This window comes from Otolemur garnettii, unplaced genomic scaffold (genome assembly GCF_000181295.1).
Source record: "Otolemur garnettii isolate 467f Iridium unplaced genomic scaffold, OtoGar3 scaffold00037, whole genome shotgun sequence".
In the NCBI taxonomy this organism is placed as follows: Eukaryota; Metazoa; Chordata; class Mammalia; order Primates; family Galagidae; genus Otolemur; species Otolemur garnettii.
This window is the reverse complement of record NW_003852432.1, coordinates 10,724,042-10,735,602: the sequence shown is the minus strand read 5'-3', so window position 1 is coordinate 10,735,602 and position 11,561 is coordinate 10,724,042. Positions and strand designations below refer to the sequence as shown.

General features: G+C 30.6%; 1 protein-coding gene across 2 annotated transcripts in view; it reads right to left on the bottom strand.

Annotated features, from left to right (window-relative positions):
* Positions 1-690: 690 nt before the first annotated feature.
* The window catches only part of ASZ1 (ankyrin repeat, SAM and basic leucine zipper domain containing 1), a 53,585-nt gene continuing 42,714 nt past the window's right edge, over positions 691-11,561 (bottom strand). For both annotated transcript variants that reach the window (XM_012805141.1, XM_003789792.2), the window contains 3 exons: positions 5,482-5,587; positions 4,591-4,704; positions 691-1,223 (listed from right to left, as the gene is read on the bottom strand). In XM_012805141.1, the coding sequence (XP_012660595.1) occupies positions 1,071-1,223; positions 4,591-4,704; positions 5,482-5,587 (373 nt within the window). In that variant the 3' untranslated portion in view covers positions 691-1,070. The remainder of the gene's footprint in view (positions 1,224-4,590; positions 4,705-5,481; positions 5,588-11,561) is intronic.

Sequence of the window (11,561 nt, the reverse complement as noted above, 5' to 3'; positions counted from 1 at the left end):
GAAAAAAAAATTATGCCTTGCTTTAAAGCACAGGTTAAAATGACAGTCATCAATTCATGGTGTGACTATTTTCCAATGATATGCGGTTAAATATATTTTTCAGAAAAAAAATGATGATTCAAGTCTTCTTATTTCAGACTACTACTAATTATAGTTTCTTCTACTTTTCTTCCTTTCCACAATCCTTTCTCTTTATTTGATGCTTTCTTTTCAAACAACTGTAGATAAACTACATCTGTGTAAGTACGGCAGTACATCAAACAAGATTTAAATACCGTATTTCCTGCAAAATTGGGCCTGCCCTTTTATTAACTTCGCTTTTAAAAATAGGAATATGATTTTGATTTTGGAAAAAAAGAAATCTTATATACACACATTACTTCTTTAGATATGAGAAATTATACACCAAATGTCATTCAGTTTCATAACCTTGCAAGAATGTTATACACAGAATATTTTATATGTTTGCAAAGGTACTTTATACAAACAATTTTAGTGTATCCTTAATTTCTGCTTTTTTTACTTTGCATTTAAAATATTTCTCCTGAGTATTTAATCCATAATTTGGAATGTTTACATTTTACTTTGATTCTTTGCATTTTCTGGAATACTTTCAAAATTAACAATTACTTTACAAATATAACTTAAAAATCTAATAAAAATTCCTTATTATGTAGTAATAGAAGGGGAAAATAAGCAGGAAAAGCAAGCTGTTAATTTATGAACACTTCATAAATTATAGATTCACTATGACAAATGAACACACTCTTAAATGTCAAAGAATATTAGATTAAACTTTTATTTTGAATGTGATTTGTAGTCTTATGATCAAATTAAATAATTATAATTTACTGCTTGATTAAAATTAACATAAAAACATAACAAATTATATGTGTAATTCAAACCGACAAAACTTTCTAAAGAAAAACTCTCTGCTTTATGTTGTCATAATTTTTCCCGTGGAATACTGGCAAAATGAAAAGTTGTACTATGCCACAAATGGTTAAAAGCAATGCTGTTGGGTAGTGTGAATAAGATGTATATACATAACTTAAAAACAAATATAAGGGCTATTTTCTCTGGACAGTTAGCTTGCAAATGAAAAGAAGAAACCCAAACCCGCACACTGCAATAGCTGTCCTCTTCAAAATTCTACTATTCCATGTAGATACTTCTTCCATTAATGGTATATGAGTTGGATCATTTTCTCGTTCATTTTGCAACTAATATTTAGTATGGGGAAAAAGAAAAAAAAGTTAATGTATATAAATGCACTGAAAATAAAAACATCTTTGATTTTTAAAAACACAATAATATCCATGTTAACTCATTTGATTTATGTGTGGACAACTCAAGAGTCCCAGGGAAGATTTAAAATGAACACATGTGTCTTAAAAGATAGTCTTCCTTTCAACAAAACCCAATTGTTATAAATTATTAGTTTTACATTAAAAATAAATGCTCTCAGAGATTATCACATTTCAAAATGGTGTTTTTATGTCATGAGATGTAAAGTTCCTTTCGTGTTAAGGTTTCTATTTTACCTATAGGGAATAACAACTGGTATCTCTTCTTTCTACATTAAAACATCAATATCTTAGAAAAAAGTGAAATATTCTTGTAGCAAACCTACAACAGATGAAAATTAACAAAAACTAGAAGATCAGATGTTAATGTTAGGAGTTTAATGCTTTATTTAAATATAATTGTAGTGACAAATGTCAACAAAACTTAAGTGGTTCCTTTAGCACTTCTCAGCAATGAAAATATACGACCCAGTCAGTTTCTAAATTCCCATAGATAGAAATTTCTTGCTAAAGAAGCTGCCCTTTCCCCCTCCCCACTGTGTGTGTGAGAGAGACAGAGAGGAGAGGGAGAGAGAGAGGAGGGGAGGGGAGGGAAGAGAAAGGAAGGGGTGAGGAAGGGAGGAGAGAAGAGGAGAGGAGAGAAAAGAGGGAGAACACAGGGAGTAGAGGGGGAGAAGATGAGGAGCGGAGAGAAGAAAAGAAAGATGGTTTCTGGGGGTGGAGCGGGAGAGAGAATAAGCAGAAACCAAAGATCCTTGAAAGATAAAAACAATCAGGCACATTTATAGAGTGATATTTACTAGAAACATCCTGTGCTGGAGTGGGGATATAAATACTTCCAACATTAGCAGAAATAATGACTTCTAAATTCTACAGTGTAAATATTTAATTAAAAAAGCCTGACAAAATTAATTTTAAATTTATACCAGAAAAAGAAACCGCAATGCCAATATCATTAAAACTGTATTCTTGGTCTAACTTCCAAATGGCTTCATTCAGCAACAGATTCCTTTTTGACACTGATGCTCCATTTACTGAATCCTGAGACATCATTCCTTTTATTAACCAATTACTCTTAGAATGACCCTTTCTGACAGGAGCTTGTCAGTGTGTTGGTTTGAAAGAGAGTGATGTGGTGTTAAAGTCTAGCCTTGACCTCTCCCACCCTCTCTTTTACCTCCATATACTTATCTGTGATGATGCATATGTTTCTTAAATAAAATCTCCTTCAGTTATTATTGGTAAACTCTGAAATAATACAAGCTTAAAAGGCCTGATATCATATTTCCAAACGTCAAATATCTCATAGTTCCCTAAATTAAATCTCATTATGATTATTACTAGTTGTCTAAGACCAATCTAGAAAAAAACCAATCACTAGCTTGCTCTAAAATTAAAATTCTCCTGCCCCTAAAACTGTCATTACTATAGCCTAATGTGTTTTCAAGGCTAGTCCTTATACAGAAATTTATAAATTCTACATAGAGCAAGTTATAGAAAAAGGCCTTCTATTTAGCAAAAGAAAAATAAAAATTATCTTCATATGTAGGCATATTTAAATAAATATTAAAATAAATATTATGGTATCTAACTGGATTGCTTATGCTTTAGAGTCAGTCTGTCCCTATAGCAAAATTTCTTACTTTCTTCATTAAAAAAAAATCTTGTTCTCTCTAATTTTGTCTCAATTCTCCAAACTCCTCAACCCCAAACTCCCATGTTTTAGGTTTGTTTTGGAGAAATCAAATTAGTAAACAATCCTAACGCAAATATGTCTTGGGAAATTTCCTACACTAAACATCAAAGGTTGATGCTTTATAAGAAGTTATCTTTAGATAAATCCTTCAAAATTTCCCATGGATCCCCAAGAATATACTGTATTAAGTAAAACCAATTCTGCTTTTCAGTTCTTCTAGAGGGGATGGAGGTAGTGAAGACAAATGGTGCTGTAATTTTTTGCTGTCAGCAAGTTGAGGCTCTATCTGGCTTGTGTAGCACAGGTACTTTACCGACAGGCACTCCTGTGTTTGTGGAATGAATAATTCTCAGAGATAATACAAATTCTAAGATGCCTCTTTCTTTGGAAAGGAATTACTCCCTGCAAGAATTCTGAAGCATAATGCTAATTTACCCAATTTAATTTGAAGAAAAGAGCTTTCTTGATAAAATATTAATGAAAATATTAAATGAAATATGGGCTGAAACTATACAAATTTAATCATAATCTTACTTTTAAATCAGGTATCTCACAAAGATTTACAGATACCAAATTTATTTATGAAAGAGACATGAACAACCAGAAGTGATTTCTTAATAGTCAAGAGAAATGTTTTTCTTTATGCCTCACCTTCAACAAAGCAGCTTAAATTTTGTTATAGCCAATTTTCTTAAAGGGAAAAATCTACCTGTCCTTAAATCCAGATTTATACTTCTTTTTTTTTCAGACTTATACTTTTATAGGTGTATAAAATCAGAACTAAACAGCCTACTCTATTTTAAAAACACAGTTAAATTATAAAGGATATTATAGAGTCCGGATAACAGAAGGAATATTCACCCACAATCCTATCTCATTAACAGAGATAATGAATGTTTCATTTTGGTGTTATTCCATATGCATATTTTCATGTAAGTTATAATGTACAAATATAACTTAATAAGTTATATTCCAATTTTCATTAGGTTTTCAACTGGCTGCATATTATTTTAACATAGGAATACCACAATTTATTAAATTATTATCCAAGCATAGGACATGATGGTACATACAATTTTGGAATAAACTATTATCAAAAGATATGAGTATTTTTATGGTCCTTGGCATATCCTGCTAAACTGTTTTTGAGAGGAGCTGTGTTAACAGTCTCACATGAGAGTATCAGTTTGGTGAACTCTAACTAGAAATGAATATAGTAATATGTTTTCTACTGCTAATTGAAAAGATGAAAATGACATATTATTCTTTTAGTATGCACTTCTTTAATGACCAACAAAGTTTACTTCATATATATATATGAAGTATATATATATTTTTTTTTGGAAACTTTCTTTTCCCACTTGGCTAAGTTTTCTATTTGTTATTCTTATCAGAGTGGCTTTATTGCCTACCATCTTTTACTGCAAATCATTTCCCTTAGGTTTTTTTTTTTTTTGGAAACTTTCTTTTCCCACTTGGCTAAGTTTTCTATTTGTTATTCTTATCAAAGTGGCTTTATTGCCTACCATCTTTTACTGCAAATCATTTCCCTTAGGTTTTTCCCTCTTTTTGATGTGAAATATATACCTTCTGAATTAGGTCTTTGAGTTTGCAGACTTCTTCACTCAAGTCTTCAACATTATTAACCAGTTCTTCACAAACTGATGTAAAATTTCGGGGAGAAGCCCATTCCAGCACTATCTGTTAATATTTTCAAAAGCTACATTTTAAAGAATGGAACCAAACTTTCTACATCTTTATATATACAAAGATTATACAACATTTTTAAACATTAAATTATATAATTCAAAATGACTTTTTGTTCTGGGTACATCCTGACACCAAAAATAAACACTTTTATACAAATAACTGAATCGGCTTGCTGAATGCATTTCCTAAATATGTGCATATAACTTCATATAATTACTTATACTTATGGTGAAAAAATCAATTCAGGAAGGTTTTAAAAATAACATTATTCCCATATTAGTGTTATATAAAAATCACCAGAAAACAAATGCATTTATAAATTTTCTCTACAAATAGCTAAAAACCAAATCACACGAACAATTACAGAATAAGAAGCTTCTGTAAGTCACTTACACATTATACATTCTTTATTGAAAATTTCCTTCATTAAAACATTTTATATTTATACTTTTTTTAACAACATTCAGCATGCTGTTTTGTTTCAACTTTCACTTGGGTTTCTTGTCGCTTTCTATTTTAAACATTTAAATCCCACTTAAGAACAAACAGTAAGTTCAATACATGGATCAGTTTAATTTTTCGTGTGATTCATTTTTTTTCTTAAGGGAAAGAATACTAAATTTTTCAATTAATTATTATGTAAATAAAATATTAAATAAAATGACTTATTTAGATCTTATGGGATTTTCTAAAACAAATGATATAATTTTACCAGATCAGTACTGTTTACTGAATTATCATGAACTTATCTAGAATGTTCTTCAGCACCTTGTGAGAATTTACAGGTAACTCAGTAATGATATTCTGTACAGCTGTTATTAAATGGCCACATTGCTTGTTTAATTTCAGAAGAAAATTAAGGAACTCATCACCACTAAAGAAAAGAAAAACACAAACAAGAATCATTAATGAGAGCAATTTACTTCATTTTACTGGACTAGTTATTCAAAATAAGGCCACAAATTAATTAGATTTTTAAAAAACTATTTATGAAATAGCTATTATGTATTAGGTATTGAAAGAAAATAAGTCTCAGCCTTGAGAATCTTTAAGTACAGGATGAGTTGCAGATATGTCTCATTGTACGCATGAGGACACATGAGGCAAGAAGATTTAAAAAACAATTACTTGAGGACCTACTATGTGAAGATACTGCATTATTTTACATTTATTATTTCTTTCAATTCTTCCCAACAACCCTTGTAAGATAGATGTTGTTAACATTAGTTTATAGTGGACACTTCTAAAATTTAGTGAGAATATGGTGGGAATAGGGAATTAGAAATACTTCATAGAGATAATATATGAAATGAGTCTGTGGTGGAAGAATAAATTTGCCAAGTAGGCAAGAAAAGAAGAGATTCTGGATAAAGAGAATAGCAAGTGTGAAGTACAACGGTCACTAAATCTAAGTACACATTATGGAAGGGTGGTGAGAGAATAGGTTGGATGTAATTATTTATTGGAGGGATTTTTATGGGATGCTAAGGAACTGGATTTTATCTTTTTGACATTATAGTTACCAAAAGATTTTGAATAAAAATGTAGAAAATCATATTTAAAAATGATAACATTTATTTAAGGAGTAGTGTGCATTAATGGAACTCAAATTAGGAGACTAATAGAAAAATCCACCCATGAGATGATGAAGAAAATCTTATTTAAACTAAGGATCTAGCAGTTAAGAGTCTCACTGGGGGAAGGATGTGGAGTGGAGGTTTAAGAAACCCTTTAGGTGAGTAAATTATAAACACGGTGATGGACTGCATATGAAAGGAAAGAGAACAATGATCCTCAGAATTTTCTGGTCTCAATAGAAGGTGATGGTACTAACCAGGGAGCTAAATTTGGGGGTGGGTAGAGGAAAGGCAGTGGGATGAAGAGAAAATATTATGGCATAAAAGTACAGATTCTTGAGCAAAGAGTCAATCTATACATGGAATCAACTTCCACACTTACTCCTTTTGTGATCTTGGACAAGCCTAACTTTGAGCCAAATGTTTCCATATCTCTAAAATGGAGACAAAAGGACTATCAGGAGGACTGAAAGAGATAATGAACATGAAGTACTGGGCACCATGTCTAGCATACAGCTGGTCTTCAAGCAAGATTTATTATGATGATCAAAATGATGATCAGACAAGCTGTGGCAACAATCAGTACACAGCAGAAAATGTAGATCTTGCAGGGGTATTTTTCCTGGGCTTTAAAGACTAAGGAGGCCAGACACATCCAGAGAGTCAATGAACCTCCACTGGGAAAAAAGTTACATTTTTATTTTCACTACCCTCTAGCCAAAATTGAGTCTTTCCTTCAATTATGAACACAAGCACAAACCACAGTGTAACATTAGAAAAGTTTGTTCATTTTGTCAGCGACAGAGAGCAAAACTATGGTCATGAAGACCACAGGACACATTGTGAAGAGGGGAGAGAGAATAGGGCTGGGAAAAAAAGCCATTAGAGGAAAAGTAGCCTAAAAAGTAGAATAAAATCAGGAGTTAAGGATTGTTATGAATGGCAATGAGGGAATGGATTCAAGAAGGAAAAGATTAAGTGCATCAAATAAGAACACTGATCTTAGCAATGAGGAGACACTGGTATCTAGATTAGTTTCAGTGAAAAAAAGCCATTTTATAGCAGAAGCTACAAAGAAACTTAACAAAACCTAGTAGAAAAGCTGGCCAAGCATATGAACAGTTAATTCAGAGAAAAAGAAAAATATCCAAATACAATAACCAGAAGACACTACATTTTAGCAGAGTGACAAAAATGAAGTAGATTATAAATATCAAGAATTGACCTTACTGGAGAGTCCTTTAACAGTATCTACTAAAATAAAATGCAATGAAAACTACTCCTACGGTAGGAGGGATCAAAAGGTACTTCTAAGTCCAAATAGAAATTCTTGTATGTAGAAGTTTTGACTACATACTATAAAAAGTTTCTTTCATACTATTTCTAGAAGGAAAGGTTATAAAAATCAAGCAAGGTCAGCTTCCAGTGAAACTTAACAGCAAACTTTTCTCTAAGACACATTACTAGGACATATACAGTATTTTCACTTTGGACAAATCTTTTCTCTTAGGAATTAGGTTGAAAAATTAAGTTTTTAAAGAGTTTTATAAAATATAAACCTTATAAACATAACATATTATAAGCAAATCACAAAAACAAAAAGTACCTGATATTATATAGTTGCTTTCAAAATGAAACTGAAAATTAAAAAATTTAGTTAAGTTCTTATTCTATTTAGCAATAAAAATGATATTTATAAAAGCATTTAAGAATATATATAATTCTTCTTTAGTCTTTTTTTTTTTTTTCTTGAGACAGAGTCTCATTCTGTTGCCTTGGGTAGAATGCCCATGGCATCATAGCTCACAGCAACCTCGAATTCTTGGGCTTAAGCAATGCTCTTGCCTCAGCCTTCTAAGTAGCTGAGATTACAGCCAGCCCATTCTATTTTCTTTCTGATCTTTACTCTACAAAGAACAGCACTTAAGAGTACAAAGGCATATTTCTGCCAAAGAGATAGCAGTGATTACTTGTTTTAATTTTTGTTTCCTTGTACAACTTATATAAGCTACACTTATAACTTAGATGTTAGTGCTCTTTAAATATTCACAATTAACTTATTATTAGTAAAACGAATACTCAATGAGTAATTCATTAATGCCATATATGTGTATTTTTAATTTAATGAGGTCAAAGAAATTAAGATCCACTGAAATTATCATCCAAAATACTAACTGACGGCAAGTATGTAATTCTAGACAGGCATTTCACAAATATTTAAGTGAAATATAAACTTATCAGCTCAAATGAGCAAATTATATTACTAACAAAATTACACTCTTAATAAATGAAAGGAAAATATATTCCTTTCATGTGTAATATAATTTTCAGGGCCACTGAATATGGATAGGCAAGTTGTACAAAATACAACTCTACGGTGTACAGTTCATATCACACACTGTGAATGATGCCTCCCTATCATAGCCATACAGTAAACAACCTATACAACTTTACACGGCAGCCCTGATAACTTTGTGCTTACTTAAACCACTCAAAATAAGCAGATATGACATAGGTATGGTAGACTGAATTATTTAATCAAATTACCATGTGTTTCCTACTAAGTTAACTACTACTACACCCCTCGCTTTCAGAGGACTATATGTCATGTCCCAATAACATGAGACCTGACCATAGGTGACTCGCTTTGGCAAATACAATATGACAGGAAATGACTGTGTAACTCTTGAACAGGAGCTTAAAAGCCATTGACTTATTCCGCCATCTCTCTTTTCCCTTTATCATGAGAACATGTGTTTCAATTGGGAATATTTCTCCAGCCTACCATCAGAATAACAAGGAGGACCAGTCACTGTAGCTGATTGATTATATAAGTGACTAAGAAATAAATTTGGTTGTTATAAGTGACTAAGAGAAATTATTTGTTATAGGATAATGTAGTATAAAAATTGATGTATTATGATAAAATTTATTTTAATACTTTAAATAAAGGTATTATGCAGATAACAATCTCACCACACAAAGATAATGACTAATACTATTTTCTGCCAGAATATTTACTTATGTTATATGTTTTCTTCCACTAGTTTTCCTATGAATATATGTAACTGACATTGTATTTCACACACTATTTTATATAGTACCTTTTATACTTGGCTTGAGCTTGTTTTATAACATTAAGTTTCAAAATAATTTTAATGATGGGAACAATAGTTATATTGATGCAATGTAATGCAAGCATTTCCTTGATGTTATTTAGGGTTTCCAATTTTAGAATGTTTATAAATAATGGATGTGAACAATATATTTTACATCTAAAATTTTATTATCTATAGTGGGTACCAAAAAATTTATGCACATTTTTAAGGAAGGAAAAAACTGTATTAATATTGTAATATTCAATATATAGTGTATTGTATTAACATCATAATACTCAATATATATTCAATATTCAATATATGCTCTTTTATATATATACTCTTACATATATCAGTATATACTGATAATAAAAGATGAATACAAGTCATGTTTGAGACCTCCTGTAATTGTAAAAGTCAAATGTGACTCGAGTATTACAATTTTAATACAGTTCTTTTCTTTCTTTATATGTGTGTGTATATATATATATATAAAAATTGTATTAGTAACTTCTGCACATAGAATTTTATTTTTAGAGGAGGAGTTTTCTTGATGGACATAATTTTGAGATGCTTTTGACAAATTCAAGTGCATGTCTGATAGTTTAGAGCTCAAAGAAAAGGTCTGGACAGAAAGTGTTGAAAATTTCAAGACATGGATGAAAATTTATTATTTCTGTTCAAAATATCTCAAAGTAGTAACAGAATAGTTATTAACATTTTAAAACTATAAACATACCAAAACAGAAAAAAGTAAATGTAGTGTGCATATGCATTCTTCTAACAGACTATTTTAGAAAATTCTGACACACAGAAGAAAAGCATCTTAAAATAAATCAGTAGCTAAATTGCTGAAGTCACATCATGAGGAGATTACAATCAATCAGTTCAACTTTTCCTGCTGTTAGTTTTCTTATGACTTAATGACTAATTTCTTCTTTAAAGAATGACTTTGAACAAATGGGAAGTAAAACCTTTTCCATAATAGCATGTAAACAAAGTCTGTGATTTAATAACGAGGTCAAATTCCTGGAATATATGTCTGCCAGTTTTATTTTTTAAAAAATTCAGCAGTTTTAATAAGTGAACCATTCAAGATTCAGGACATTCTTTAACTCTATTAAATCTCACAAAGTAAATTCATACAGGCAACTCTGCTATCCTTCAAATAAGTTATATCAAAAATTTTAATTTATAAGTCAGTCATGTAAAACTTAGAATATACCTTCACAGAAACAATAATGAAAAAAATTAAAGAACAAATATATTCAAGAAGGTTGCTGATTTTAAGTCCTCACACCTGAAATCCTTTACAACGTATTTAAATATTTAAGAGCTATAATGTTATTGTAAAACAATGATAAGGCATTATTTTAAATATAGATTTTCCTGTTATAAGGAAATAGATTAAGAAAAATGAATGAAGAAATTGGAATAGGGAATTTTACTATGGGAAATATGGAATTTAAAGTAGGCAATAACGTTTTTAAGAAATCAGGATCGTCTAAATTATTCCCTGGAAGACTTTTCTAAATTTTTTAATGATGGGGAAGTCTATTGTTTGTGTGTTTAATTAATGCTTATTGTAGTTACAATGTTATTTTTTCACAGGCTATACTAGTGATGATATTATTGTACTTGTAAGAATTATATTTTATAAAATATTATAATTCATCAACTCATTTATCCATGTAGTCAATGAAATCTGTCTATAGAATATATCTCAGGCAATGGATAACATGGCTAATACAGACAACAAGCTCCTCAAGTCATCTTGATAACTTTGCCAGGTGTGGAAACTACTAGTATAAATCATGGTTATAATCCCTAATATGTTTTAAAATCCCATTGTATGGAAACCAAGTCTCCACTAATATGTATGGTACTGTTACGTTAGATACAAAATCCTCACTTAGAACATTATTTTGGAGTGAAGAAATAAAATTGGAATATGTTAAAATAAAAAACTGCATCCTACTAATATCTTGTCAGTGGAAAAATAAAGTTACTGTCATACTTTTAAATCAACTAAAAACAATTTAAAAATAATACTAAGCTCGTATTAAAAGAAGGATTATAGAGGCGGTGCTTGTGGCTCAAAGGAGTAGGGTGCCAGCCCCATATGCCGGAGGTGGCAGGTTCAAACACAGCCCAGGACAAAAACTGCCAAAGG